The sequence below is a fragment of the Podarcis bocagei genome (assembly GCF_964188305.1).
Source record: "Podarcis bocagei genome assembly, chromosome: 12".
NCBI lineage: Eukaryota > Metazoa > Chordata > Lepidosauria > Squamata > Lacertidae > Podarcis > Podarcis bocagei.
Genome location: NC_138137.1, coordinates 47,632,028 through 47,658,183, shown reverse-complemented (window position 1 = coordinate 47,658,183; position 26,156 = coordinate 47,632,028). Strand labels below are relative to the sequence as shown.

The 26,156-nt window shown below is 44.8% G+C and overlaps 1 protein-coding gene and 1 long non-coding RNA gene across 2 annotated transcripts in view; both read right to left on the bottom strand.

Annotated features, from left to right (window-relative positions):
- Positions 1 to 9,512, bottom strand: part of VIPR2 (vasoactive intestinal peptide receptor 2) — a 52,946-nt gene extending 43,434 nt beyond the window's left edge. The window contains exons 1-2 of the mRNA XM_081163798.1: positions 9,230 to 9,512; positions 925 to 1,027 (exon numbers count right to left, since the gene is read on the bottom strand). Coding sequence (XP_081019924.1) covers positions 925 to 1,027; positions 9,230 to 9,280 — 154 coding nt within the window. The 5' untranslated portion in view covers positions 9,281 to 9,512. The remainder of the gene's footprint in view (positions 1 to 924; positions 1,028 to 9,229) is intronic.
- The window catches only part of LOC308569802, a 109,603-nt gene that overhangs the window by 57,733 nt on the left and 25,714 nt on the right, over positions 1 to 26,156 (bottom strand). The gene's annotated exons all lie outside the window — the stretch shown is intronic.

Here is a 26,156-nt window from a genome sequence, read left to right as displayed (position 1 = left end):
GTGTGGTCACAACTAACTTCCAGGACCCTGTGGCACCGTATGCAGGAAACAGGGACATCTAAATGTTTCTACCAACAGATGTCCCCTCACATCTTCTGATTTTGTTGACAAATTTAACAGAATGGATGGGTCCTTTCTTTGTCATTTCTGATATTTTTGTATTTTTGCATTTGTTTTTGTACATTTATTTTACGTGTAATGGAATAAAATAAAAGTAATTTACTAATTACAGTAAGTAATCATGGAAACACAACAGGCTGGCAGAGGGGGTGGTGGGTAACCCTGTCCCATGTCAATGCTGGCCATGAAAAGGAACCTTCCTAGCAGCAAGAATATTATTGGCCCAAAAATGGAAGCAAGAAGAATTACCGATGATTGAAGAATGGAGGATGAAGTTAATGGACTATGCAGAACTAGATAAACTAACAGGAAGAATTCGAAACCAGTGGGACCAGAAATTCACGGAAGACTGGAGTAAGTTTGCGGACTATTTGAAAAGTATTTGTGAAGATCAGCCAACGTTTGTAGGTTTGCAAGAAGTTTTGTGAGGAGTATTATTGGAAGTATTGCAAAAATGGATAAGGGGAAGGATAATTTGTTAAGAGATTTAAAGGCAATATAAAGTTAAGAAATGTATAAGAAGTGGATAAAACGGTGGTGCTGATGGAAGTCTAAAAAGATTGTATAAGTGATAAGTTTTGTGGTACATTTTATAATTTATATGTTAAAATCAATAAAAATTATTTTTAAAAAAAGAAAAAAGAGAAGGGACCTTCCGTTCATTTTCAGCCAGCATGGAAATGGAGGCTACGAGAATCTTAACAGGTTCCTTCCATTTGCAGGCCAGTAGCTTTTGTGGACTTATTTGCAAGGCTACACGACTGAATCACTCTTTTCTTTTCACTCTCTAAGTTGTCTTCTTACCTTTAAAACCCACGGTTTTGGCATTTTTTAAAAGTTCCATGCACTTTATTTCCTCTTTATGAAGCTCCAGCTGCAATCTGCATTCCGGGTGAATCCCATTTACCTGTTAAATTGAACAAAGGACACAACTGAAATATATTCATAACACTAAGCACACCTAATCATTTTTATTAGGTTTTTCAAGAATAAGTAAATACATTAGCATTGGAAGTTATAGGCTGAATAAAGTATGCTGATACAATTGCATACTCACTCAGCAAACAAACGTGCAGAGAACCACTGTAACAAATAAACTGACTGACTGAAGCAAAACTCAATCTCCCTAACCAACAGACCCTTTGCTTCCAAGTGTCATTAGAATGTATCATTACTCCTCAGAAGGTACGTGTAGCAAAGAAATAACAATTTACATGCAAATCACGATGCATGCCAAAATATATGAAATCTACCGAAAGAGCAGTTTACATCAAGATGTTCATTCATTCCAATGGGACTGCTCTGAGTAAGGCTAGCACTGGGCACAACCCAATGCCATTTTGGGCTGAAAACAACCACTGGTATCAAAACATATATTTTAGTTCTATAGCAGAAACTGAGGAATCCTTGACGTGCTAAGAAGGTAGTGATAACCAGCTATGAAAGCTGTGGCTTTTCATTTTAATAGGTAACTGTCTGATGTTGCAGGTTGAAAAAGTTAGTAAAGCGACACACTCCTTGACCACAGGGAGTCATTAACTTCTCCAGCCCAGATCCTAGGGAAATCTCTCTAGGCAAGGGGCACAGCTCCAAACAAAGATATGGAAGAACTTGCTGCTGTCCAAGGTAGCCTGAATAATCCCATTACAGGGATGCCTTGCCTAGGCCCCTCAATAACTCCTCCAACCTTATCCCAAGTCCTCAATTCATCACCCAAGTCTGCATCACCCTCTAGGCCTCAGGAGCAAAGGTGTCAGTAGACCCAGTGCATAGCTTAGTTGGCTTCCAGAAGGCTCTGTCACCAGAGGTCTACTTGGAAGGAAAGATCTATTTGGGAGGAACAACCTTACTTGGGAATACAAGGAAGATCCAGCTGCAAGCATTGACTCAGCAGAGGACCTTCCCTGGTTTAACAGTTTCCATTAAGGCTCATTAATGCCATTGTTTGAGCTCTGGCCTCCACAACCAGGTGCCAGTAGTGGCCACAGGGTATCTCCCAGGGGGCTGAGGTCAAGGCATTGTGGCTAAAGACACAATGACAGAAACAAAATTCAAACCACTGACTTTCTGGTTCACCATTCAGTCTCTTAACTGCTGCGTTTACTACGTTGTCAGCACCTAAGGCTCCCCAAACTGGGCTTTAAATGTTGGCAGCCTGGTGGCTCCCAAGCAATGCCAATGGGAACTTTGAAAACCGCACTCTTCTGTACAAAGAAACATCCTTGATTGCTGCCTTGAACATTCCCCAGTGAACAATGCCACTACAGTTGGCAATCACTAGTCACCACAGGGATATTTGAAAATATTGATTGAAGTGACTCACAGCTTTTCAGAGCAACTTGGAACATTATTATAAATGAAGGAAATGTACATTTTTGTCATCAAAAGAGAACCTGGCTAACTATGGAGCAGGGTGGAAGAGAACCCATCTAGCGTGATAAAAACAAAGTACAGTATCACAAATTATAACATGACGACTTTTTATTCTTCTCCCCTTTCCTCGTACATCTTATTTCTTAAATGCTATGCAGTGGGAAAACCCACTGTAATGTGCAAGCATTTCTGTTACTCTTTGTATTAATTATTCTTCTGAACTGGAATGGTTCATTGGTTGCGTTAAGGCAGGTGTCAGCAAGGTGTATCTTGCCTGGGCCGGATCAGTCCCACGGAGTTCCCTCTGTGGGCTGGATTGCGCGTGTGCCTGCGATTTTTAGGATCTGCGTCTGCGCAGACGCAATTTTTGGTGCCACGGAAGTGAGTCCCCATGCGACGGTTTAGCGCAGCACGAGAACGGGCAACTCAGTTCGGGGGCAGCTCGGGGGCCGGTCAAATGACCTCCACCGGCCTCTTCCAGCCCATGGGCCTTAGCTTGCTGACCCTTGCATTAAAGTACCACAATATGCAGCCAAACCATGGTTTATTGTGACAAGAACAATTCTAGCCTCTACCTGAGCTCACATACTCTTCCTCCCTGCCCTTCCATCAACATTGCCACAAGGACTGTGGACATGTTTGAGATTTTTTCTTGGAGATATAAAGTGGTATAGAAATGAAATTCATCATCATCACCATTATCTGAACCCAACAAACAGTGGTTAGTCTTAACTATAATGTATTGAAAGGAGCCTGCTTCTAAACAGTGTAGACTGAGATTAACTACAATTTGGGCTTCAGCCATAACATTAAATACAGAAGCCTTGTTATATTTATGCACAGGTGCAGTGCCGGGGAAAAAGTATGGCAACCATGAAAAAATAGTGGTTTCTAATGCTAGTTTCCTTTTCCAAGTATCTTTCTTGGATCACAATTTTCTAATGTGTGGCCCAGTTCCTTTTAGGACTGAAAATGTACAGAGAATAGTTTTTCTCCATCTTGCATGGGGCTAGAATTTGTGTGCATCCAATGGAGATTGGAAGATTCAGGGCAGATAAAAGACATTTCTTTCTCATGCAGCAGATGAACTATGGAACTCGTTCCCACGGAAAGCAGCGATGGCCAGCCATGTGGATGGCTTTAAAAGAGGATTAGACAAATTCATAGTCAGAGGCTGGCCACTGTGAGAACAGGATCCTGGAGTAGGTGGATTACTGGCCTGATCCTGCAGGTTCTTATTAAGATTACGTATGAGAATCACAAAACGAAACATAGATGCAGCTTTGTGTACCACTAGTGAACTTTAATTCTCAGTGTTTATCATTTGTCGATTAAACAAATGTCTAAAAATATTCTTTTTTTTAATCTTTAAATCACATGATTTAAATGTTCTCTAAACAGTGATTTAGCGATGAAGCTCAGGGTGCTGTTTGAAAGATATACATCAGCTGCGGAAATAGCAGAAGATGTGCAATGCCCCTGCTCGCTTTATTCCAGGCGTGCCGCATTGTGCAAAAGCGTTCATTTTCCAACAAATAAGCCAGTTTGAATCATATGCACTTTATGAAAGGCCTTTAGGCACCAAGTGATCTAATGAATTCACAGTGTTGCGTGCTTGGAGTCTGGAGTTATTTCCTTATGCACATTTAGGGGGGGAAAGGTGATTTTGGAAAGTAGGGAATACAAATGGGCATTCTACAAGCCATCGCATAGGAAGAACTGCGGCCATTAATAGTTCACTATTGTAAAAAAGAAAAAACACCTTTCAGGGATAGGGAAAATAAGCAATTTGGAAACAATCCAACATTTTTAACTGGCATCATTTACCAAGCTTGGTTAATAACAGGTGGTTCCCTGCTGCTGCAAGGTCCTTTTATGCAATTCCACCTGATGTGCGAATTAAACAGCAGTTCGATAGTGCTGAGTTCGGCAGCACATATACTAAAATTGGAACAATATAGAGAAGATTAGCCTGGCAAAACAGCAGTTGGATAAATCACACTTAACTACTTCCAAGTCCTGGAAGACTTGATCCTATAGTATGTTGCAATAAAACAGTCAGGAATCAGGAATGTGGAAAAACTGCTGTGCCAGAGTAACAACATTGCCTGCATTTTTTTCGCTGGGCATCTCACACACACACACACACACACACACACACACACACACAGGTGATGTGTGGCATAAACCTTTGCAGAGGACTGATGGAGGGATGAGCACTCACAGGGATGATTCACCCATATGGCATTCCAAGATCCAGTCAGAATAAGGAATGCTAGGCTAAATGGACCAATGACCTCACTAGAATGCAACTCCACATGTTCATTATAAAACAGAAGGGAAAGCGAACATGTGAAAATAGAGGAGTTAAAAAGCCAAGCTACATAATATCACTTAGGGACATGGGTGGTGCTGTGGTCTAAACAACTGAGCCTAGGGCTTGCTGATCGGAAGGTTGGCGGTTCAAATCCCCGCGACGGGGTGAGCTCCCGTTGCTCTGTCTCTGCTCCTGCCAACCTAGCAGTTCAAAAGCACATCAAAGTGCAAGTAGATAAATAGGTACCGCTCCATCGGGAAGGTAAACGGCGTTTCCGTGTGCTGCTCTGGTTTCGCCAGAAGCAGCTTAGTGATGCTGGCCACGTGACCCAGAAGCTGTACGCCGGCTCCCTTGGCCAGTAAAGCAAGATGAGCGCAGCAACCCCAGAGTCGTTCATGACTGGACTTAACTGTCAGGGGTCCTTTACCTTTACCTTTACACATAACTTAAGACAAGGGCTTTGGGTCACTTCACACATTATATACATGGGCTTGCTTCTTCAGGAGCACTCAGCAAACTGCTTTATTTCTGGCAAGTACCCAGGAGCAGTGGCGTAGCGTGGGGGGTGCAGGGGGGCCCGGCCGCACCGGGCGCAACATCTGGGGGTTAGGCTTAGGGGGCGCAAATCCACGGGTTAGGGGGCACAAATTACTTGCCTTGCCCCGGGTGCTGACAACCCATGCTACGCCACTGCCCAGGAGGCTGCTGTCTCCTGAGTCAGACGACTGGTCCATCTTGCTCAGTATTGCCCATGCTGAGTGGCAGCCTGGTTTGAGACAGAAGTCATTCCCAGTTCTACCTAGACATGTTGGGGAGCTGAATCTGGACGCAAAGCTGATGTGCTGCCACTGAGCTGCCCTTCTTCTGCATGATGCCTGTGATTGCAAGCACATGCTTCTGTTCACAAAACAGCTCCTCATCCAGGGTTTGCCCTATGTTTTCCAGAGTGCAAATGATCACCTGGGGGAGAAAGTGCGAGGGAGATATCGGAAGGATTTGAAAAGAAAGTTAAGAGCAAAGCAGAAGTCTAGGAGGCAAGAAGAAGCCAAAAGAGCAAACAGGAAGATATATGATAGCCATGTTCAAATATATAAAAGGATGTCACATAGAGGAGGGAGAAAGGTTGTTTTCTGCTGCTCCAGAGAAGCGGACACGGAGCAATGGATGCAAACTACAAGAAAGAAGATTCCACCTAAACATTAGGAAGAACTTCCTGACAGTAAGAGCTGTTCAACAGTGGAATTTGCTGCCAAGGAGTGTGGTGGAGTCTCCTTCTTTGGAGGTCTTTAAGCAGAGGATTGACAACCATATGTCAGGAGTGCTCTGATGGTGTTTCCTGCTTGGCAGGGGGTTGGACTCGATGGCCCTTGTGGTCTCTTCCAACTCTATGATTCTATGATTCTATGATTCTATAAAGCTTAAAACAAGAAGCCATCCATTTTTAAACATTAGCTTCCTTTGGGCATACTATATATTCCTGTATTTTTTTTAAAAAAGACCCTTTAAAAATTCCCTTTACCTTTGAATCCTATTGATAAACTCAATAAATCCTACCGATCTGAAGCTTTCTATTGACACACTGTTCATTTTACTGAACAGTGAAAAGAAAAGTGTGTGGATTTGTGAATACAGTGGTTACATACGCTTCAGGTTACAGACTCCGCTAACCCAGAAATATTACCTCGGGTTAAGAACTTTGCTTCAGGATGAGAACAGAAATCGTGCTCTGGCAGCGCAGCGGCGGCTGGAGGCCCCATTAGCTAAAGTGGTGCTTCAGGTTAAGAACAGTTTCAGGTTAAGAACAGACCTCCGGAACGAATTAAGTACTTAACCCAAGGTACCACTGTACGTGAATCCTATTGATAAACACAAGCATAGGCATGCATGCCAAAATGTTGGGGCGGGGAAGGTAAAATTCCTAATCAGAAAAGCACTGCAGTCATGGCTAGGAGGGTGTAGAATAACTTTTCTTTCAGGTCTGCAAAGAAAACGTCTCAGAACCTCTAAGGAGTACTGAATGCCTTTTACGTTTTCCATGGGTGAAGTTTAAAGGGCTGTTTCTATTAAAGTGGTAAGTGCATGCAATAAAAAAACCTAAACTGACCACAAGTTGATTAAAAAACCACTTTCTGTCCTTCTCAGCAGCATTCACACATATTCCAGCTCTACAATTCTATGCTTCCCTCATAGGGTTGTTGTGAGGATAAACGTATCCCACCTTGAGCTCTTTGGAAGAAAGAGGTGATGATGTAGGGGAAAGAAGGGACTCCAAACAGAATGGAGAGAAAATTGTATGACTATTCTTTTTGTCCTTACTAGCCAATGTCTGGTCAACAAGCTCAAGAGGAAAAAACACACACTTGCAACACACTTCCAAGTAATAAGACTGACTTCTGCATGCAAACTATAATGTCTGCAGCAGCCCCCAAGGGTTTTCCTCCCGACTAGTAATTTGAAAAGGATGTGCAAAAGCATTTCTAAGATCAGAAAGACCATTCATTAATGAAGTGGCTTTGCCATTAAGTACCACAAAGCAGGAGGTTCAAAAGGGGAATATTTTTTCTTCCTCCATTTCTCTGCATCATTAAAAAAAATTAATCAAAACCAGTAGGCATTGTTATGTCTTTTTGCTTTAGGGGCAACAATGTTTGAAGTCCAATACTGGGTGTTGGTATACGAGATGTGTGAACTGGACTGTATGTCCCAGAAGCTTTGCAAGGTGAGTCTCACATTCCTTGCACTAATATTAAGATACCCACCTGCAGCTGCTTCCTGATGTGCAGTGTCAAAACTCAAGTATTTATTATGTATGTTCTTACACTTACACCCATGCTTTTCTTCTGTCACAAAACACAAGGTGGCATAGATATGGTTCCCAGACGGAATGGCAAAATCAAGACTGCCTTTTTTATGACGGTATTTTTTGGAACTTTGGAGCACTTGATCCAGAATTATCATGATTACACACAAGCTTCATGTTCAAAATTACTAATAGTACAGGCTAGAATTTCCACTCCAGCTATAAATGTCTACAGTGGTACCTCGGGTTACATACGCTTCAGGTTACAGACTCCGCTAACCCAGAAATAGTACCTCAGGTTAAGAACTTTGCTTCAGGATGAGAACAGAAATCATGCAGCGGCAGCGCGGCAGCAGGAGGAGGCCCCATTAGCTAAAGTGGTGCTTCAGGTTAAGAACAGTTTCAGATTAAGAACGGACCTCCAGAACGAATTAAGTACTTAACCCGAGGTACCACTGTATTGAAAAAAATGGGGGGGGGACTTCACATATTTGCCATTCCTTAATAATTTTGATTTTGACGAGAAAAGGCTTGGCATTTGTTGCAGGGGGAAACCAATCTGCATAAAATTATCTTGAGGGTGCAGACCATAATATTTAGCCTGGAGGCTAGTTCGACTGCATGAATAGCACTGGAGGCATCGCCATCAGGAGTACTTCTGTTTACAGCAGTGACGGGACTAATTCATGCTGTCTGCTTTCTCCTGATCTTTCTCAATGAATTACGGTAAGATCCAGAAGTTTACAGAGGCAGGGAACACCTCAGAGGAATTATGGGTGATGCTGTACTTCATCCTTTATAGTCCTGCCACGGTTGTGGGTGGAAGATGTCTGGCTCCTCTTTCTATAATGCTGAAATATTGAGCTCTTACTAGGTTCCTCTCTCCATCCAAAAGTGAATCTGCTTTTCAGTCATGCTTTGCCTGTCATATCTGCAGTGAAGCATTTATCGCTACAATTCATTGCCCCCTCACAATCCACAATGCTTAAGAGTTCACCAAGCAAATTCACCCGCTTTCACGACTGGGCTTAAGATCCGTTACAACAAATTAGTTACCAGCCTATCAAACAGGGAGGTTAGAGAGGGTGAGTGAGTCCCACACACTTTGTTGCCTAAGTGAGTGAAGCAGCAATGCTGTTATATCCTAAGTCCAGGAATATTTCACATGTGCCGCTGAGCATTTCTGACCCATTTCCACCCAGTCACACCTGCAGTGGGGACTCCCATGCTAAGTCAGCACTGGGAACGAGCTCACACTTTCATCCCACAATTTTATGGAATTTGCTCCACGCTCCTCTTTTGCTACTGGCGATGTGAAAGATCCAAGTGGATCGATTTGAGAACAGAGGGCCACCTATAGCCTAAAGAGAGCAGTCACCCAGGGAGGGGATCCTATGAACGCAGGGTAGGGAGAGAAAAGATAAATTATTCACTGTGTCCCTTTTTAAATAAAGGGACGCCGTGAGAGCCCGCGCGTCCTGTGGCTGCTCAGCGATGAACGGCGGGAAAGATACTTTGCACATGCTCAGAGACTAACCCCGCTTTATGATATCAGCACCCAGGAGAGGGGTGGGGTGGGGGGACTCCACAGGAAAGCAAACAAACCCAGAGTTACTCACCAGCCCCAAAGTCCACCAACCGATCGAGAAGAGAAGAGCCGGCAAGTTCATCCCAGCCAAGTGCCGGAGGGGCAAGATCAGCTATCCGGGGCCGGGGGTCGCGGGCTTCCGAAGCTGCAGAGACCCCCCAGCAGAAACATAAGGTCGCCGAGCGGGCGCTTCCCGTCTCCTGGCGCGCAGCTGACTCCGCGGGCGCGCACGTGGGCAGCTCCCGCCGCGCCTCCCGCTGGCAGCACGAGTCCCCGGTCCCTCGTCGCCCGGACTGCGGGTCCTGCCTCCGCCGCCTCCCAGCCCAGACTGGCTCCCCGGCACGCTGGGCTGCGCGCTACTGTTCACCCACCCAGGACTCCTCCTCTCCGCCTCCGGCTTTCTCCTGCCTCTCCTCCTCCTCCTTCTCCCCCCGCCCCCCGATCTGGTTCTTCCATTGGCGCCCTGGAGTTGCTGCTTGCGTGCTGCGCGTCAGGCAGAAATACAACAGGTGATGCATTTTACATTTTTATTCTGGGGTTGGGCTTCTTAAGATTAGGGGCAGGGATAGGTAACTTACTGGACTACAACGCCCTCCCCAAAACAGCTGGGAACTGTAGTTTGTTAAGAAAGCTGGGAATTGTAGCTCTGTGAGGAGTAAACTACAGTTTGTGAGATTCCTTATGGGGTGCTTCCATGGGCATAGCCGGGATTTATTTTAGGGGAGCAGGTTTTGTGTTGGGGGGGTCAGAGCCAAGTTATCTGCCGCACAATGTGTCAGTTGTTTTTATTTATTTATTTGATGGCTACGCCCTTCAAACGTATGAGGGGTACACACTCTCTCTCCATTCTGCAGCCTAGCTTACATCTCTCTGGGTCATAGCTGTCAACGTTTCCCTTTTTTTAAGGGAAATTCCCTTATTCCAAATAGGATTCCTCGCAAGAAAAGGGTGGTTGTTGAAGAGGTCAAATGGGATGACAGGCCTGAAGTGGATTTAGGGGAGCACGACTGGGCACTGAGCTGAGAGGGCGTCACAGGGGGCCCTGCAACAATGACAAACAATGGAAGGCGAGAAGAGGGAAGCGCCGAATTTTGGCACTGCAAAGGTGCGCTGCTGAAATCCCAAAGTCTGCCACTGTGTACTGTCCTTCTGTGGAGCTTGGAGAACTGGATACAAGAATGACGAGTATAATTAATGATTGTATTGAAGCACAGTGTGAAGAAGTATGGGGTCCAGATCAAGGGAAATCATGGTCCCATTCTATTCTACCTTGGTCAGACCACAATGGCCAATTCTGGGCACCACAGTTTAAGAAGGATGTTGACAAGGTGGAACGTGTGCAAAGGAGGGCAACCAAGATGGTCGAGGGTCTGGAAATCCAGCCTTATGAGGAATCGTTGAAAGGTGTGGGTATGCTTAGCCTGGAAAAGAGAAGACTGAGAGGAGATATGATAGCCATCTTCAAATATCTCAAGCTTGTTTTCTCCTGCTCTGGAGGGTAGGACTCAAACCAGTGGCTTCAAGTTGCAAGAAAGGAGATTCCGACTAAACAACAACAAGAAAATTCTGAAAGTAAGAGCTGTTTGACAGTGGAACTGTCTTCCCCAGGAGGTTGTGGACTCTCCTTCATTGAAGATTTTTAAGCAAAGGTTGGATGTCCTCTGTTATGGATGCTTAAGCTGAGATCCCTCCATTTCAGGGGGTTGAACTAGATGACCCTTGAGGTCTATTCCAACTCTACATTTCTATGATTCTTTGAATGCCCATGAGAATGCACAGATCACTTGACATTCACTTCTGAGGGCCAATGTTCTTGACGCCATTTGTGGCAGCTGCACCGTACATCTAAAGCACATTGAAAGTTGTGATTTGTTAAGGGTGCTGGGAACTGCAGCTGTGTGGGGAGCAAACTACAGTTCCCAGGATTCTTTGGGGGGAAGCCATGAGCTTTAAATGTACAGTGTGTCTGCAGCAGGGCCAGCTCAAGACATTTTGATGCCTGAAGCGAAGGGCAAGATGGCACCCTTCCCCAAGCCAATTTGACTGCTAGTTTAATCTTACTCCAATACAAGTGAAAGGAATGGATCTTCCACTACACTTGAGGGAAGCAAGCTAGAGTAGCAGGTACAAGGCAGGCCACACCATATGGCACACACAGCTCTGTCCCTTCCACACCACTGAGCATCTGCCTCATGATAGGGCCAGCCCTGGTACGCAGCCTCATTCTCTTTTTCCAATGCTGGCTGACTGGAGCTGGCTTATTGCAACTAGATTGGCTGGCTGGCATGAGAGTATAAAAGCTTGTTCCCTACCCATACACTCAGGAGATTTGCACTATGTGCCAGATTTCAGCGTTGGATCCTCATTAACGACAAGAAATCTAGCCACATCCCAAAATAGGGGAAATAACTCTCAAGTCAAAAACTACATTCGGAAGATCAAAAAGGAGCTAATTCACAAGCTATCCTGGAAGGTCTGACCAGTGGTGAGCTCCACATAAGAAAAGCTATGGAGGAATCCAAATATTTGGAAAGTATCTGTATGCGCATAATTTCTGTTTCTTCCCTTTGTTCTTGCTAAGTGTCCAAGTTCGCACTGAAAGACGTCAGTAATGGAATGGAAGTATTTGAGGAGAAAGAGGAGGAATGTGGGATGTGGCAACAAGTCTGGCGTAGATCTCAACCCCCTTCTCCAGTTACTTTGTCATGAAAGATGACACCGTTTTTCTGGCCTTGCGCTGGAGAGACGAGAAGAGAAATGCACATTGAGTGCAGAGAGAATTCCAGATCAGAATCAGGTTCAGGAAAAGGGGTCTCTCAGAACAGTGTCCTCTGGTGTCTGTGGACTATGGAAGACAGTGAGAACTCTGACAGCTTGCCTAGCTGTGGTGGAAGTGCACTGAGCAATTCTGAGTCGCCATCCCTTTCACCTTCCACAATGCCCCACAGGCATGTTAGGAGTTCATGACAAGTAAAATTATAAATAACGGGGAGGCAGAACAGGCCTTGATAGCAGACCCTTCCAGGGCTTTGGGACCCTAGCAGTTGCCCAGAGATGCCTGGTGCTGACGTCAGCCTTGTTCCAGATTTATGGTGCGCTGAAGGTAATTTCATTTGCCTCCCTCTCCAGACTGCTTTGCTTGTGCTGCAGGGTGCTTTGAGCATGCAGCGAAATGCATGAGACATGTGACTGGCTGCACCTATTTCTGATCAGGTCCCTGCTTTGATCCGTGATGTGCCTAGAGTGCCAATTCCTTCAAGGCATCCTGCCGATCTATGGCATGCTGGCCGGCAGAGGTGTCGCCAGATATGTTTTTCTTCCCAAGCAGACTGTGCTTTCCCAGAGCACAGCAAATCTGAAGGCAAGCAAGCAAAAGTGATCAAATAGGACTCTTAGGAAGTTAACTTACACTGTCAGCTCACTGGTTCGTCTAACCTGGGACTATCTGTTTGATTGACAACAGCCGCTCAAGCCTCAAGCAGAGAGCTTTCTCAAGGCTGCTTACCGAGGTCCTTTCACTGGGTTTTCTGCATGAAGAAGCAGGGTATGAGCATAAGAAGAGCTCTGCTAGATCAAGCCAATGGCCCATCTTGTCCAGCAGTAGTCAACCAGATGTTCATGGGAAGCCCACCTGGGTGCAACAACTTTATCCCCACCTGCGATTGACAGCAGCTGGAATTCAGAGGCATACTACCTGTGGCCATAGAAGCAGATACTATGTTATCTTTGAAAGTTGTTTCGTTGATCACTGTGCATTGGGATATCTCTTAAATATCATGACGGTTTTTATTTTACTTGGCGGTTCCATGTAGATCAAGGAGCAGGCTTTTGTCTACACTTGGATACAATCGGACACCATTTCAAACCAAGATGGTGGCCTGAACCTTTCAAACCAGACTGATTTTTGGGTTTGTTAGAATTCCCAAACAGTGCTGCGTATGAGGCTGCTACAATATATATGCTCTATCACTGAGCTAATGGACAAACAAAGTACCTCAGTTACATGCTTGGTACATTATTGATTTATTATTATTATGCACTGTTTTCCTATACTAATGGTCTTAAATCAGTGCACAGTATTATAAAACGAAGAACTATGAAACGTGTGTTTCTTGCTACTTACACAGTCTCTCCCCACCTGTGTATTTAAATAGAGTTTAAACATCCTAAACATTACCCTCCTCTCGAACTGGGGTCTGACCTGGGGCTGGATGTATGGTCCTGGGGCAGCATGGGGCAGCGTTACTGGGAAAGCCAGATTGGGGTCCCGGGATGGGGCAGAGGGGTCTATGCACAGCCCTATCATGAATGCCAATGAAGTTCTTGACCATTGTTCATGTTCTAAATAATGTACTCGTATCTAGAACATGATGAACTTTCATGAGCAGGTTCAGGGTTCCCTTTCTCTCATTATCCTGTTTCCTTTTTCTCTCTTTGGTTCCTTCTTTTGCAGTGGTGTTCCTCTGTTTCCCTTTTCAAGGGGGTGGGGAAATGTTATAAATAAAAATCTGACCTAGATAATCCAGTGTTTAGAATCTTTGCCCATTGATCCAAGTGCAGTTGCTAAACGCCAGTGCCTTTTGATAGCTGCGTGAGAGAGAGAGATGGAAGGCAGATGGCTCGTTTTGTGTACTCTAGTGTGGGAAATACTGTGCCTGTGGAAGTTCTGCCTGCTGGAAAGTTCTTAAGGGAACAGGAGCTTAGAACCCTAAGATGGAAAACATACACAAATAGTAGACCCGGTCTCCATGTCTCATCTGCCCCTTTAAGATTTCAGAAACAATATGATATTGAAGGAGGGGACGCGGGTGGTGCTGTGGGTTAAACCAAAGAGCCTAGGACTTGCTGATCAGAAGGTTGGCTGTTCGAATCCCCGTGACGGGGTGAGCTCCCGTTGCTCGGTCCCTGCTCCTGCCAACCTAGCAGTTCGAAAGCACATCTAAGTGCAAGTAGATAAATAGGTACCGCTCCAGCGAGCAGGTAAACGGCGTTTCCGTGCGCTGCTCTGGTTTGCCAGAAGCAGCTTAGTCATGCTGGCCACATGACCTCGGCCAATAAAGCGAGATGAGCGCCGCAACCCCAGAGTCGGCCATGACTGGACATAATGGCCAGGGGTCCCTTTACCTTTACTATGATATTGAACAGGTGATTCCTCCTATCAAGAAGATTCACCTGTGAAATTTCTGACTTCAGATCTTTTAAGAAAATAAGAAAATACTGGAAGGTTGTGGCTAACCTACAGGGGGAGGGAACCTGTGGCCCTCCATATGTTGTTGGATTACAGCTACCATAACCCCTGACCACTGGCCATGCTGTTTGAAGCTAATGGAAGTTGGCGTTGAATGGCATCTGATTCCTCACCTCAGTGGTTGGCTTGCAGACCAAATATATCACTCGGGTTGCGCAGAGAAGCTGTCTAGGAGAGCATTCAAAACTCTGTAGTCAATAGCTGTACACTTGGTTCCCCCACCCGCACACTGATGGGAAACATTTGCTCACCTCATTACTTCTTTCTGAATATTTAACCTACCCTTTACAATGTTTGTGGGATGCGGGTGGTGCTGTGGGTTTAACCACAGAGCCTAGGACTTGCTGATCAGAAGGTCAGTGGTTTGAATCCCCGCGACGGGGTGAGCTCCTGTTGCTTGGTCCCTGCTCCTGCCAACCTAGCAGTTCTAAAGCACGTCAAAGTGCAAGTAGATAAATAGGTACCACTCCGGCGGGAAGGTAAACAGTGTTTCTGTGCACTGCTCTGGTTCACCAGAAGCGGCTTAGTCATGCTGGCCACATGACCCGGAAGCTGTCTGTGGACAAACGCTGGCTCCCTCGGCCTATGAACGCCGCAACCCCAAAGTCGGTCACGACTGGAGCTAGTGGTCAGGGGCCCCTTACAATATTTGCAGCCCTTAACAATTTTCTCTCATCTGCCCCAAATTTGAAGACATTGATTACAATCAACACAGTTTGGCTTCTAGAGTTTGGCGATATTGATCCGGTTCAGTTTCTTGCCTCAATTTGATCAGCCACCACTCTGCATCCAGTGAAACATTAGCCACAAAGCCTAATCTATGAAAGGTGGTGCATGAAAATAAATATGTGAATAGTTGATGGAGTCATAAGGTCACACGTCTGCTGATGCCTTTAGCTGCAAAGCAGCTGAGCTGAGTGATATATCGTTCTTTATAGAACAAGTAATCCGGGTCAATCTGATGTCCATATTGCAGCAATACACTTGACTTCTGCGTTAATGGGAAGCTTCACTTAAACAACATGATTTATTAGTCTATTAAAGAGAATGGAAAAGGAAGTCAAGTCTTTTCGTTTGGGAGATGGAGGCAGCCAGGATATATGTGTGTGTGCGTGTCTACTCTTCTGGCAACAGGTTGAAGAGTGTTCTTTGCTGTGGAGCCAAGACAGTTGTTGGCTGATATCACCATGCTGCCTCTTTGTTTAAATGGCTTTAATCTGAAAATTTTCACTTCATCCTGTGCATTAAGCAGACAAGGCAAAAAAAAGAAAGTAGGAAGGGGAATCGTTTTGTTTCAACTTTATGATGTTGTCTAAGTTGGGATAGCTGGCTTCTATTTTACAGTGGTACCTCGGGTTACATACGCTTCAGGTTACATACGCTTCAGGTTACAGACTCCACTAACCCAGAAATAATGCTTCAGGTTAAGAAATTTGCTTCAGAATGAGAACAGAAATCGTGCTCCGGTGGCATGGCGGCAGCAAGAGGCCCCATTAGCTAAAGTGGTGCTTCAGGTTAAGAACAGTTTCAGGTTAAGTACAGACCTCCGGAATGAATTAAGTACTTAACCCGAGGTACCACTGTATTCATTTCTTTAAAACTTTTTAAAAAAACTTTAAATGCTCCTCTTTCTTTCTTTCTTTTACTCTTGCAAGATTACAAAGATCAGAAATAAGACAGTCCCTTCTCTCAGGCTTACAATATAAAAGCACAGCACAAAAGGAAAATGTATTGGGAGGGAGGAGGGGGGATATATCAGGCAGTGAGGTTATCAGATACAACATCACAGGTTCTTGGATACAAAGTTCAGCAGATAGTAATTCGACAAGTCATGGGACTGCATGATGGAGGAGGGTACCTGACTGATACTTACTCTCTCTCTGATAGCCCCAGCAGTGGCAGTCCAACAGCATCCTGTTTTCTACCTCTGCTACATTGAGACTAGCCCACTGCCTGTAGCCCCCACCCCTGCCTCAAGAACAAAAGGTTATTTTTATTTTCCTTTTTAGGTAGGGAAGGGGGTGCAGGGAACCAATAGAGGAGATGGGTGTGAATTGCTAATTTGGTGGGTTTTTTATTTGTTTTTTAAAAGCTTTCTTTTAGTAAATTGCCATATTTTTCGCTCTATAAGACACACCAGACCACAAGACGCACCTAGTTTTTGGAGGAGGAAAACAAGGGAAATAATATTCTGAATCTCAGAAGCCAGAACAGCAAGAGAGATCGCTGCGCAGTGAAAGCAGCAATCCCTCTTGCTCTTCTGGCTTCTGGATAGCTGTGCAGCCTGCATTCGCTCCATAAGACACACACACATTTCCCCTTACTTTTTAGGAGGGAAAAAGTGAGTCTTATAGAGCAAAAAATACGGTATTTGAGTATTCTGAAATACTAAAGAAACGTTTTGCCAAATACTTTTTTTTAAAAAAAGAGGAGCGCTTGCTTACTTTTTAAAAACATGAACCAATGTTTTTGAGTTTGCCTGCCCCTCGTTTCCACATTTGTGGGATTGTGCAGTCCTGTTTTTTTTCTTTTTCATTGAAAAAAGTCTTCTTCTTTTTAACCCTTACTTCTGCTGACCCAGAAGCAGACGTGCACTTGTTCTTTGCCAAACTCCTAAGATGAATGCATGCCCGTGTTTACAGTTTCCATGCAACAACTTTCCATAATAATTGCTAAATAAACAAGTCCAGTTTCAAATCTTTCATCCTCCACTATAAACAGCTCAGATAAACACCCACAAACGATGCAAGGGGAGTGTGGAATAGTGAAGAGCACAACGGGAGGAGAAGGGGACCTACATGCCACATTGCGGAAAGTATAACTGGACATCTAGCCAAAAGGATGGAGGTCTATTCTGTGCTCTGGACTGGTGGGGAAACAACTCCCATCATTTCTTATCATTGGCCATACTGGCTGGGGCTGATGGGAGTTATAGTCGAACAACATTGGGAGCTCCCACTATTTTGGACTGCAATTCCCACCATCCCTGACCACTGGTTCTGCTATCTAGAGATGATGGGAGCTGTAGTCCAAAAACAGCTGGAGACCCACTGCTCTACACCGGGTACCTGCTTGAGTCTGTATGGAACATTACTCAATATGGCGGATGCTGCTTCAAAAATAGAGATGTAATAAGAAACTCTTGGGCATTCATAGAATGTGCCCCATGCACACAAGAAGGATTAGCTAGGTGTGCTGACTTTACTGTGACTGGTGTGTTCTTCGGCACAGCGACTATGTTATAATCTTATCAGGTGTGCATTTTTCAGTTGCTGCTTAAAATGTTCAAGCTCCCTTTGTGTTGTTTTTAAAAATTGAAATTGAAATACAGTATACGGTTAGACCGAAAGACAGGCATCCAATCTGCCAAGATTCTTAGTGGGGGAAAGAGCAAAGCAATCAATAGTGACGGTAACCAAAGTCCTTTTGCGTTTTTTTTGTTGATATTATTTAATTTTAACATATATATTCTCTTGTAACTGAAAGGTAGGACACCTGTCTTCCGAATACACAAATATTATATTTATATATATATATATATAATATTTATTAGTTTCCAACAAATTGAACACAACACTACAAAAAACCACAATACAATACAAAAACACACACTACAAAACACTAACATACAACTAACAAAACAAAACAAAAACCATTTAAAATACAATCCAATTTCAATATCTTATCTTTCTTTCACTAATTTCCACGACCTCCTCACACCTCCCTTTTTGTATTCCACTTCTATTAATTGTTTCAGCAATTCCTTTCCATCTTCCTCTGTTTTCTATCCTAATTATACACAAATTATAACCTTGCCATTCCAAAAGACGAAGAGTTAAGCTCATTTGTCAACAGAGACATCTGAAGTGGGGGAGCCTCCTGCAGGTCTATGGACTTCCTGTGTGATTTACCGTATTTTTCGCTCCATAGGACGCACTTTTTCCCTCCTAAAAAGCAAGGGAAAAAGTCTGTGCGTCTTATGGAGCGAATGTGTGTTCCCTGGAGCCAAATCGCTGTTGTCCTGTGCTCCTGGGCTGCTCTTTGGGGGTGGGGGGAGGAGCCACGGTGCTCTGCCGGCAGCCTCTGCTTTCCCCGAAGTCCCGACAAGGTTTGCAAGCAGCAGGAAGGCTGTGCGCTCCCGGGCTGCTCTTTGGGGGTGGGGGGAGGAGCCACGCGGCTCTACCGGCAGCCTCTGCTTTCCCCTGAAGTCCCGACAAGGTTTGCAAGGTTTGCAAGCAGAGGGAAGGCTGTGTGCTGCTGGGGTGCTTTTGGGGGGTGGGGAGCTACACTGCTCTGCCTACAGCCTTTGCTTTCCCCTGAAGTCCCGACAAGGTTTGCAAGGTTTGCAAGCAGAGGGAAGGCTGTGTGCTGCTGGGGTGCTTTTTGGGGGTGGGGGGAGGAGCCACACTGCTCTGCCTACAGCCTTTGCTTTCCCCTGAAGTCCCGACAAGGTTTGCAAGCAGAGGGAAGATTGTGTGCTGCTGGGGTGCTTTTTGGGGGTGGGGGTGGGGAGCTACACTGCTCTGCCTACAGATTTGCTTTCCCCTGAAGTCCGTGCAAGGTTTGCAAGCAGAGGGAAGGTTGTGTGCTCCTGGGGTGGAGGGTGGGGGTGGGGAGCAGCAAATTGCTGTCTCTCAGTGCCTCCTAATTCAACTGCAAAGGATTGCCTAACTGGATTCTGAGCTCCATTTGAAGTTTACAAATAGTAAGTTTGGGGATTTCTTCAAGTAGCAGTTTTGGGGAAATAGTCATAAATACATGCAAAGCATCTCTACAAACCAGTAATAGTAATTTCAGCTAAAACTGAGCAGGTATCTGGCTCAGGAACAGTTTAAACTGCACAGCTATAACCAGACATCCTGTGTGTGTGGACCATGTTCCTAGTAGCTAATCTTTACTGCTGAAAAGAGGCTCTGATATTCCACTCCAACTCTATAATTCATTATACAAATTCTTACAAGTACAGTCCACCTATACTTAACCAAAAACATTGTGTTCTCTTGGTATTGAATGGAAGCTATTTATCTTCCCTCTTTTCCTCCTCTGTTCTTTGCTCAGTCACTCCATTTTGAATCTTCCTTTCAAAACAACCATGCCTGTTTTGAGAAAACTTCAGAGATTTAGGAACTGGAGCACAATCATTTGATCTTTAGCTTCACAGTATTTTAATATTCTTTTGGAAGCCGCCCAGAGTGGCTGGGGAGGCCCAGCCAGATGGGCGGGGTATAAATAATAAATTATTATTAATTATTATTATCATCATCATCATCATCATCATCATCATCATCTTTTTGCTGTTCCTCCATACTCCAAGCACTTCTCATTTGCACAGCCCTGGTTTCTCTCCCTGACTATTAATATTCTTGATTAATAACAGTAAAATGCTCAAATTTTAGTTTTTGTGACTGCTGCCAATACTGACTTCCCAGTGATAATGAAAACAGCTACATTATAATGGAATGCGTCCTTTTTCCATTCTCATCATTATATACCATGGCTCACTTTAAAGCAGCAAAGTGGACAGGAGCCACACACTTTGCTGTTTTAAATAGTTTAGTACAAAATTTGAGTCAGATTTTTTTTCTTGTTTTCCTGCTCTAAAAACTTGGTGCGTCTTTTGGTCAGGAGCGTCCTATGGAGCGAAAAATACGGTAGTACCCTGGAATCTGAGGCTCCTGCTTCAGATATTCACTGTCTAACTTGGGGGAGCCAGGCGAACAGAAGCAACCAAGCTTAGCACATACTCCCTCACAAGATGCGATTTGCATGCCCGAAGAATACTGTAATTAAATAACCTAACAGAGAGTCTTATCTTTATTCCAAGCTGAGAAACCATGCTGCTTCTAGTTAATAATCATGTCTAAATCCTTACCTTCTGCAATTTCAAGGGCGCATTCAACTAAGTTCAGCAGAAGTTCTGCTGGTTTAGGATACATATAATGCCTTCCAGTATTTACCTTTTTTAATGCCTTCCAGTATTTGCTAAAAATGGAAAACTGCTACTGCATAATTTTTGCTCAGCTCCAGAACGTACACAACAAATCTGCTAAATTTCCCCAGTACCTGCATTTATCATGCTTCATCTTTGTAATGGGTCTAGGGGTTGCTCGTGCTTAAGCAGGTACCTATCTCCCCGGCTGGGTGCAAACACCTGGCTGTGTTGCCAAAGTGAACCTTTTTCTGTCCGGACAGCCACTCACCTGTGGCTGACTCAATCATCCGTCAGTGGGCGTTTCTTAAATTTCTTCCAGCAAAGAAGTTCTTTGACGCCTAGTCTCCGCCTACCCTCTCTGCGTGGAAGCCTTCTGCGCAGGGAGGGCGTGGGGAACGGAGGACCCCTACTCTCCCCGCTGGTCCCAGGCAAGGAGTCATGAGACCGCCTCGCCGCTTCCCCCATCTGCCCCCCTTCTCCACTGGTGCTACGCTGATTCTCTTCCCCAGAAGATGGGCTGCTCCTCCCGATCCCTGGACGCCCTCTGGAATCCCTCTGGCTTTTGCTCTCCCCCTCCAGTACTGATGGCAGTTCCCTGACAATCTTGTAGATTTTTTTTAAGCTAGAGGGCATAAGGAGCCAGTTATAGTATGAATTGCAATAGTTTTCTTCAAAGTTCACACACCATGTTATTCTCTGAGCACTATTCCTAACCAAAATCAGGCATTGTTAAAAAAAATAATAATCAATACCCAGCTCTCTTTTTTCCAAATACAACTGCATCTTTATTTTGAATTCTATTAAAGCCACATATATAATCTTTTATGTATATAATCTTTTGCCTGATAATTGGATTTAGAATGAGCCTTTCAAAAGTTGCCCTATCTCTCAAAGATACCACATTCCTGTAGTAATGCAAGCAGAGCCCATCAGATCTGAAAGTATTGAAAAAGCAAGGCCCTACTTGCCCCACAGCCAGAGTGATAGTTAGCAAAGTATTTTTACAGTATCTCTGTTCACTTAATCTTACCTTGCAACCTTTAAAATTGATTATTTTCTCATATTGCATCCCCAACATTTTTTTTAGAGTCAGCCAGCTCCTTGTAACCATCTGCAGTTAAGGGAGATAATTCTGACCTAAGCTTTTAAAAATAAATTATCTTCCAAACTGAATATCTTGTCTAACGTAGGCTGGATTTGACTGTGGCCAGGAGGGCAACAAAGATGATGAAGGGTCTGGAAACCAAGCCGTATGAAGAATGGTTGAAGGAGCTGTGAATGTTTACTCTGGAAAAGAGAAGACTGAAAAAACTTTCTGACAGTAAGAACTGTTTGACAGCGGAACAGTCTCCTTTGGTATGTGGTGGACTCTCCTTCTTGGAGGTTTGCGAGCACACGCGCTGAACCCCGTTCATGGAGCCTACCTCCCCACCAGAGAATGAGACCAGAGACCAAAGTATGGGTTCAAATTGGTCACAACTTTATTTAACTTCAGAATGTGGGAAATTTGGCATAGGCGTTGGCACGTAACCCTCTCAGCCTGTCCGGGACTGAGGATGTGCAGGGCAATGTGGTGCAGTGGGAGGGGACTGTAAAGCACAAACTTACACAGCGTGCCCTCCCACCTTATCTCAGCCGGGAGTTTGACCTACATGCTGCCACTCTAGGGCCAGGGACTCCCACAACCAACCTTTTAACGGGCCCTGCAAACGCTGCCGCGTGAGGGTGCATCAAATGCCTTTCCCCCACCAACTCAAAGGTAGACTAAAGGATACCTTGCCAAGGACTAAAAACCGCCAAAGTTGTGACAAAATGCTACGGGGAAGGCAAAACCTGCCAATGCAGAGGAAATTCCTTCCTGGTTCTGAATACAGAAGCACCGGACCAGGCAAGCCCGCTCGGTGTTGCACACCCCGCCCACCTGTTGGGAAGGGAGGGCGGAAATTTTAATCAGAGGTTGGATGGTGATCTGTCAAGGATGCTTTAGTTGAGATTCCTTCATTGCAGGGGGTTGGACTAGATCAGTGTTTCCCAACCTTTTTTGGGCAAAGGCACACTTGTTTCATGAAAAAAATCTCGAGGCACACCACCATGCCAGATGGGGAAAGGTCACTTTTTACTTATGTAAAAAAAATAAAATAGTAACAGCATAGAAGGTAATGGTTAGGCTAGCATCCTTCTTCCAAATATGCTACGTTTTTATTTGCAGGGACTGTTCTACATGGGAAAGCATTCAGCACTGTCATTCTCCCATCTGCCATCTGAATTGGTACTATTCTGGGTCAACTTACTCTGCTGCATGTGTAGATGAAAATGGCACCAAGTGTGGGGGGTTTTGGCCCTCTCTGAAGTGCTTCTCTGCAAGATATGGTAGGGTGTGTTACACAAGTAAACACTTGGAGGGTATGATAAAGAGAGCATTCCAAGAGTGACTTGGGATGCTATGAAGATGCTGCAAAAGTGGGCATGTGATTATTGCACGCCTTAAGCTAATGCTGAATACCCAAGAGTGTACAACTGGACTGCTGAATCCTAACTGGGTGTACTGAAAAGATGCTGGATGAGACCCAGACCAATAGTACCTGCAAAAGCAGCGTTATTAAAAGCAGCTTTCCCTTTGAACATCTCTTTGTTCAAAGTGCATCTGAAAGCCTAATGACCCACTGGTTCCTTAGCAGTGAGCTTTAATGCAAGGATTTTGATGTTAATCCATGGATCAGATGCGTGTGTGTGGATAATCGCATTGTTGGACAGTCCTTTCTGCCTGTTGGCCGTTAGCCAACGACCCCCTCCTCCGCCTGAATGAAATGTGCCCCGTGGGAGCGTTGGGACATCAGAACCACGAGTTATAGTTATAGGCACGTCCCAGGGCGAAGCAGGTTTGGAGGGAGGGGGGTGCCTAAGAAACCATTGACGGGGTTGGCGAGGCGGCGTTCAGACGGGGCTGCAAACAGCAGCTGTGTAGCCTGGCCATAGGAAAGGCGAGCAGCTCCTTTTATTTCCTCCCTCGCAGCTGATTCCCCTCTCTCCCGCCACCAGATTGTGAAAAGGCTCGGAATTCAGCCTGAGGAAAATCCAAAGTCCCCACATTTCTAGTTTCCCGCGCCCTTTAAAGGGCGATACGAGCCCCACGGCAGGCAGGCAGGCAGAGCTGGGAAGGGGGTTTCCAGGGGACACGGCAGCTCCTCGAAAGGCTTCTCTCAGCTGCGCTCAATCCTCCTCGGAGAGGATTTCCCCTCCGGTCCCATGCGTTCGTTTGGGGCATCGCTCCGGCTGCTCCCTCTCCCGCCGCGCAGGAGCGATGCCTCTCTCTGGCTCTCCCTCCGCGCAGGCTGAGGGAGGGAGGGAGGTGCGCGTGTGACCCGTCTCTGCTGGGAGACCAAACCCAGCGAGGCAGAGTCGTGCGGAGGCGCCCAGGCAGCGCTGCCGGCTGCGAGGAGGAGCGCCAGGCAGCAGCAGGAGGCGCGGCCTCTCCTCGCCGCCGCCGCCCCGCCTCTCGCCGCCCGACTCGCCCGTCTCCCTCCAGGCAACATCTCGCGGCACACGAGGCAACGTCTCACGGCACACTAGTGTGCCGCGGAACACCGGTTGGGAAACACTGGACTAGATAACACTTGGGATATGTTACAACTCTACTATTCTATGATTCTTTTTACTTATGCATCCCAATACATATATGCATTACAGCAATATGGATGTGATCTGGAATTCCCCCAGATCGTAGGAACATCAAGATGAATGCAGCAGATTGATGGTTCAAATATTTAAGCCAAAACTTGTAGCCATGTGTTAAACAGGTGGCTTTTTTTAATTCTTGAGAGAACGCCTGAAGCCAACAAAGACACGTTTTGCAGTGTGGAGTTGGACATAGGATCAGTCTAAATTATTGCCTGCATTTGCTGCTTTTTTGAGTTTTCCATGGAACAACAAAAAAGCAAGAGATGTTTTATGAAGTTTCTGGCCTGCACTGCACAATTTACAAGGAGCTTTAAAACACAGTGGAGTTCTTTCCCGTCCCTTTCAAATAAGTGTGATCAGGTTGACATTTCTAGAGAAGACAATAGGTGGAGAGTTACCAAGAGAAGATAAAAGACTTTATGTATGCAACAACGGCAGTGAGAATGCTACTAGCCCAGAGATGGAAGGAAGCAGGAATACCAACAAAAGAAGAATGGCAGATGAAACTGATGGAGTATGCGGAGATGGCGAAACTGACGGGGCAGATCTGAAACCAGGAAGGTCAAGTATTTTCTAAAGACTGGGGTAAATTTGTAATTTATTTAGAAGACCACTGTAGACAGTTAAAATCTTTGGCAGGTATGTAATGACACTTGTAATGTGGAATTGTTTATGGTAATTATGGTTATATAATAGATGGAAAATGGTAAAAGATGCAGCAGATTTAAACTTAAACATGGAACCCATGGAGGGAAGGAAGGAGGTACGAAGGTTCAAAAGAACCTTGTATTTTAATTTTTGAAATGGTTATGCTTTATATGTATAAAATTATCAAAAACCCAATAAAATTTTTATTTTTTAAGAAAAGACATTTCTAGAGAAGGCAAACCTTTCCTTGGTTTCTTCATCTACCCAATTTTTAATTATATCTGAGAAAGAATTTCTAGTCCATTAATTGCCTATTTCCTGACACAGGCAGTATAAATAACTTGTTCATTTGTTGAGCATGTTGGGAAACAATTGAGAAAACCCTGCTTTTCTTCCACAGATGTCCTGCTTTTCCAAAGCCCATAGTACTGTACAATTACAAAATGCTCCCCCGATTGTTCTTTATAAAAAAAAGTGAGAACTACCAACTAGAACCTGACCACCAGGTGATAATGCCCCAGAGTTTGAACTTCACACACACACAAAATTGCACAATACATCTTGATTTTGAGACTCAATAGAAATTAGAATTAACATTTTAAAAGACTTGTTGATCAGCTTCATTTCCAAGTTTTTAAAGCTCTCTGCCTTAATTAAAGCTCTCTCCACATAGTAATTTGCAAACTGGAATAATGTAGGCCAGTTCAATATATTATAAGTCAGACCATTTGCCAGCTAGTTGGAAAACCATAGTCAATGAGTGATAACTCTTCAGTCTATGTCAAGCAGAGTAAAGTTATCATTTGTAAATCTGCAAGATGAGGAGGGATGCTGGTTTCTTTAGGTCTAGCACAGTCTTGGCTTTACAAATTTACCAAATCTTAAATTTACAGTTTAGGATTAGACCTTTAAATGACACTTATCAATAGAGACCTTGGCCAAAATAAGGAAAGTATTTGTTCACAGAACTTGCTGTTTTTCAGCAAGTCATAGAGCATGGGTAGGCAAACTAAGGCCCGGGGGCCGGAACCGGCCCAGTCGCCTTCTAAATCCGGCCCACGGACGGTCCAGGAACCAGCATGTTTTTACATGAGTAGAATGTGTCCTTTTGTTTAAAATGCATCTCTGGGTTATTTGTGGGGCCTGCCTGATGTTTTTACATGAGTAGAATGTGTGCTTTTATTTAAAATGTATCTCTGGATTATTTGTGGGGCATAGGAATTTGTTCATATTTTTTTCTTCAAAATATAGTCTGCCCCCCCCCCCCATGGTCTGAGGGACAGTGTACTGGCCCCCTGCTGGAAGAGTTTGCTGACCCCTGTCATAGAGGATGTTCTCCAACAGAAATTCAGATAGTAGGCATAGGTACCAGGGACAGGCCTTCAAGGACCATGGAGAGCTCCCGATCAATACAGAGGATGCTTTGACTGTGCTCTTTTCCTCTGTGATGTC